This window comes from Asparagus officinalis, unplaced genomic scaffold (genome assembly GCF_001876935.1).
Source record: "Asparagus officinalis unplaced genomic scaffold, Aspof.V1 AsparagusV1_Un894, whole genome shotgun sequence".
In the NCBI taxonomy this organism is placed as follows: Eukaryota; Viridiplantae; Streptophyta; class Magnoliopsida; order Asparagales; family Asparagaceae; genus Asparagus; species Asparagus officinalis.
The window spans coordinates 1-5,324 of NW_017973153.1; the positions used below are offsets into that span (position 1 = coordinate 1).

Sequence of the window (5,324 nt, forward strand, 5' to 3'; positions counted from 1 at the left end):
AGTTGCCGTAGGAGAGCCAGGTAAATGTTGCTCTTCTAAAGGAGCCGACACCTGAGCAGGTTCTGGCTCAGAAGCAGCAGTAGCAGTAGTCCCTGGAGAAGGTGAACCTGCACGAAAAAATGGTCGGAACGCAGAAAACACATGCGGGATAAAGCGAAGAAAACTAGGCTTACCGGAGATGTGAAACGGTGTATAACCAGATACTTTATCAGAGGGAACCTTAGGAGCATCATCAAAAGTGGTGATGTCATCTATGGAATCATGCTCTTCATCGTCTTCACCACCACCAGACATGTTGCCAGCGTCAGCATCCTCATCACCTCTATCTTCGTCAGCTGCATCACCAATCGAGGAGTCTTCATAATCAACTCGCTCCTCATCATCCCGGGTAGCTGAGGGCTCAGGGAGACTTGCACCTGCAGCTGGTCTTTTCATAGGTCCCGTTGTAGGACTAGGCATTAAATCACCAGCTTGTGATATTAATGCTGAAGGAGAAGGAGATGGATTATCTTCAAGACCCCCTGGTTCCAATGCAGGAGACCTAGGAAGATCCATCACCGGAGCAGACTCTGCATCTGCAGCCATTAATTCATCTTCTTCGTCCTCGGGAGGATGATAAGAAGAAACTTCGCCCGATAGAGCTGGGCCATGAGAACGAAGTCCCGCTCTATGTGGCAGGCCAGCCACAGATGATTCCTGTGGTTCGTCATCTTCAGCTGCTTTGAGGGCATCAGCCATAAACTTGGACTTTTGTTGGCCTTTGGGGGGAGAATCCACCAGCAGTTTCCGACGGATCTGCTTATCATACTGGCCGGCTTCATCTGCAGAGAGTTTCCTTTTCCCCGCTGCCCTTGTCACGGGAGGATCAACCACTCGTTGCTCTTCCCCTGGAGCAGGCTCAGCTGTCTGTTCCTCTTCCTGTCCAGCAGATTGATTCTCGATGGACAGAAACTCATCGATCCCTTTCAAGCGGGATGTCTTGGACCCCTTCCTTAAATTATACATATGCCTAATGTCTTTCAGGCAAGATGTATTCAAGTTATAGTTGGGAGTCTGAGAAGCGGCGTAATACCAATTACAGAAGCTGATGGAAGTATAGGAGTTAGCAGTTTTGTGGGGAAGCTTGAAGACGGCTTTGGTACAGCCTGCTACAGAATAATACCAAGCCCTGGCTCCTTCATATAAATTGCCTATGACTGAAAGTTGAGGACGAGGGTTCCCGACGTACAACTGATCATACCCAAATTGGCGAGCGAACCTATAGGGTTGGTAAGGCTCGATGAAGCATTTGACGCCTTGTCGGAAGATCAGGTAGCCTGGCCTGATGGAAAGAAGCCAATGGAAAACACCCCCGCTCAGCTGAGTGAATCCATTAGGACCTAAGAAGGTTTGACCAAGTGGGTGTTTTGAGACAATCCTAACTGTAGGAAGGTTTGATCGCTCAATTTGTGGACCTCTCGTTCATTGGGGGAATCGAGAGGGGATTTTGACTGTGGTCCTAACTGTAAGAAGGTTTGACCAAGTGGGTGTTTTGAGACAATCCTAACTGTAGGAAGGTTTGATCGCTCAATTTGTGGACCTCTCGTTCATTGGGGGAATCGAGAGGGGATTTTGACTGTGGTCCTAACTGTAAGAAGGTTTGACCAAGTGGGTGTTTTGAGACAATCCTAACTGTAGGAAGGTTTGATCGCTCAATTTGTGGACCTCTCGTTCATTGGGGGAATCGAGAGGGGATTTTGACTGTGGTCCTAACTGTAAGAAGGTTTGACCAAGTGGGTGTTTTGAGACAATCCTAACTGTAGGAAGGTTTGATCGCTCAATTTGTGGACCTCTCGTTCATTGGGGGAATCGAGAGGGGATTTTGACTGTGGTCCTAACTGTAAGAAGGTTTGACCAAGTGGGTGTTTTGAGACAATCCTAACTGTAGGAAGGTTTGATCGCTCAATTTGTGGACCTCTCGTTCATTGGGGGAATCGAGAGGGGATTTTGACTGTGGTCCTAACTGTAAGAAGGTTTGACCAAGTGGGTGTTTTGAGACAATCCTAACTGTAGGAAGGTTTGATCGCTCAATTTGTGGACCTCTCGTTCATTGGGGGAATCGAGAGGGGATTTTGACTGTGGTCCTAACTGTAAGAAGGTTTGACCAAGTGGGTGTTTTGAGACAATCCTAACTGTAGGAAGGTTTGATCGCTCAATTTGTGGACCTCTCGTTCATTGGGGGAATCGAGAGGGGATTTTGACTGTGGTCCTAACTGTAAGAAGGTTTGACCAAGTGGGTGTTTTGAGACAATCCTAACTGTAGGAAGGTTTGATCGCTCAATTTGTGGACCTCTCGTTCATTGGGGGAATCGAGAGGGGATTTTGACTGTGGTCCTAACTGTAAGAAGGTTTGACCAAGTGGGTGTTTTGAGACAATCCTAACTGTAGGAAGGTTTGATCGCTCAATTTGTGGACCTCTCGTTCATTGGGGGAATCGAGAGGGGATTTTGACTGTGGTCCTAACTGTAAGAAGGTTTGACCAAGTGGGTGTTTTGAGACAATCCTAACTGTAGGAAGGTTTGATCGCTCAATTTGTGGACCTCTCGTTCATTGGGGGAATCGAGAGGGGATTTTGACTGTGGTCCTAACTGTAAGAAGGTTTGACCAAGTGGGTGTTTTGAGACAATCCTAACTGTAGGAAGGTTTGATCGCTCAATTTGTGGACCTCTCGTTCATTGGGGGAATCGAGAGGGGATTTTGACTGTGGTCCTAACTGTAAGAAGGTTTGACCAAGTGGGTGTTTTGAGACAATCCTAACTGTAGGAAGGTTTGATCGCTCAATTTGTGGACCTCTCGTTCATTGGGGGAATCGAGAGGGGATTTTGACTGTGGTCCTAACTGTAAGAAGGTTTGACCAAGTGGGTGTTTTGAGACAATCCTAACTGTAGGAAGGTTTGATCGCTCAATTTGTGGACCTCTCGTTCATTGGGGGAATCGAGAGGGGATTTTGACTGTGGTCCTAACTGTAAGAAGGTTTGACCAAGTGGGTGTTTTGAGACAATCCTAACTGTAGGAAGGTTTGATCGCTCAATTTGTGGACCTCTCGTTCATTGGGGGAATCGAGAGGGGATTTTGACTGTGGTCCTAACTGTAAGAAGGTTTGACCAAGTGGGTGTTTTGAGACAATCCTAACTGTAGGAAGGTTTGATCGCTCAATTTGTGGACCTCTCGTTCATTGGGGGAATCGAGAGGGGATTTTGACTGTGGTCCTAACTGTAAGAAGGTTTGACCAAGTGGGTGTTTTGAGACAATCCTAACTGTAGGAAGGTTTGATCGCTCAATTTGTGGACCTCTCGTTCATTGGGGGAATCGAGAGGGGATTTTGACTGTGGTCCTAACTGTAAGAAGGTTTGACCAAGTGGGTGTTTTGAGACAATCCTAACTGTAGGAAGGTTTGATCGCTCAATTTGTGGACCTCTCGTTCATTGGGGGAATCGAGAGGGGATTTTGACTGTGGTCCTAACTGTAAGAAGGTTTGACCAAGTGGGTGTTTTGAGACAATCCTAACTGTAGGAAGGTTTGATCGCTCAATTTGTGGACCTCTCGTTCATTGGGGGAATCGAGAGGGGATTTTGACTGTGGTCCTAACTGTAAGAAGGTTTGACCAAGTGGGTGTTTTGAGACAATCCTAACTGTAGGAAGGTTTGATCGCTCAATTTGTGGACCTCTCGTTCATTGGGGGAATCGAGAGGGGATTTTGACTGTGGTCCTAACTGTAAGAAGGTTTGACCAAGTGGGTGTTTTGAGACAATCCTAACTGTAGGAAGGTTTGATCGCTCAATTTGTGGACCTCTCGTTCATTGGGGGAATCGAGAGGGGATTTTGACTGTGGTCCTAACTGTAAGAAGGTTTGACCAAGTGGGTGTTTTGAGACAATCCTAACTGTAGGAAGGTTTGATCGCTCAATTTGTGGACCTCTCGTTCATTGGGGGAATCGAGAGGGGATTTTGACTGTGGTCCTAACTGTAAGAAGGTTTGACCAAGTGGGTGTTTTGAGACAATCCTAACTGTAGGAAGGTTTGATCGCTCAATTTGTGGACCTCTCGTTCATTGGGGGAATCGAGAGGGGATTTTGACTGTGGTCCTAACTGTAAGAAGGTTTGACCAAGTGGGTGTTTTGAGACAATCCTAACTGTAGGAAGGTTTGATCGCTCAATTTGTGGACCTCTCGTTCATTGGGGGAATCGAGAGGGGATTTTGACTGTGGTCCTAACTGTAAGAAGGTTTGACCAAGTGGGTGTTTTGAGACAATCCTAACTGTAGGAAGGTTTGATCGCTCAATTTGTGGACCTCTCGTTCATTGGGGGAATCGAGAGGGGATTTTGACTGTGGTCCTAACTGTAAGAAGGTTTGACCAAGTGGGTGTTTTGAGACAATCCTAACTGTAGGAAGGTTTGATCGCTCAATTTGTGGACCTCTCGTTCATTGGGGGAATCGAGAGGGGATTTTGACTGTGGTCCTAACTGTAAGAAGGTTTGACCAAGTGGGTGTTTTGAGACAATCCTAACTGTAGGAAGGTTTGATCGCTCAATTTGTGGACCTCTCGTTCATTGGGGGAATCGAGAGGGGATTTTGACTGTGGTCCTAACTGTAAGAAGGTTTGACCAAGTGGGTGTTTTGAGACAATCCTAACTGTAGGAAGGTTTGATCGCTCAATTTGTGGACCTCTCGTTCATTGGGGGAATCGAGAGGGGATTTTGACTGTGGTCCTAACTGTAAGAAGGTTTGACCAAGTGGGTGTTTTGAGACAATCCTAACTGTAGGAAGGTTTGATCGCTCAATTTGTGGACCTCTCGTTCATTGGGGGAATCGAGAGGGGATTTTGACTGTGGTCCTAACTGTAAGAAGGTTTGACCAAGTGGGTGTTTTGAGACAATCCTAACTGTAGGAAGGTTTGATCGCTCAATTTGTGGACCTCTCGTTCATTGGGGGAATCGAGAGGGGATTTTGACTGTGGTCCTAACTGTAAGAAGGTTTGACCAAGTGGGTGTTTTGAGACAATCCTAACTGTAGGAAGGTTTGATCGCTCAATTTGTGGACCTCTCGTTCATTGGGGGAATCGAGAGGGGATTTTGACTGTGGTCCTAACTGTAAGAAGGTTTGACCAAGTGGGTGTTTTGAGACAATCCTAACTGTAGGAAGGTTTGATCGCTCAATTTGTGGACCTCTCGTTCATTGGGGGAATCGAGAGGGGATTTTGACTGTGGTCCTAACTGTAAGAAGGTTTGACCAAGTGGGTGTTTTGAGACAATCCTAACTGTAGGAAGGTTTGATCGCTCAATTTG

The 5,324-nt window shown here is 46.5% G+C and overlaps 1 protein-coding gene across 1 annotated transcript; it reads right to left on the bottom strand.

Moving 5' to 3' along the window:
- Positions 1-6: 6 nt before the first annotated feature.
- LOC109828246 lies at positions 7-1,005 on the bottom strand (the record flags this gene model as incomplete). Its single annotated transcript, XM_020395275.1, has 3 exons — positions 681-1,005; positions 174-485; positions 7-107 (listed from the first exon to the last, which is right to left on the bottom strand). Coding segments are annotated over exons 1-3 (738 nt in total), but the record flags the coding sequence as incomplete, so codon positions are not given.
- Positions 1,006-5,324: the final 4,319 nt, after the last annotated feature.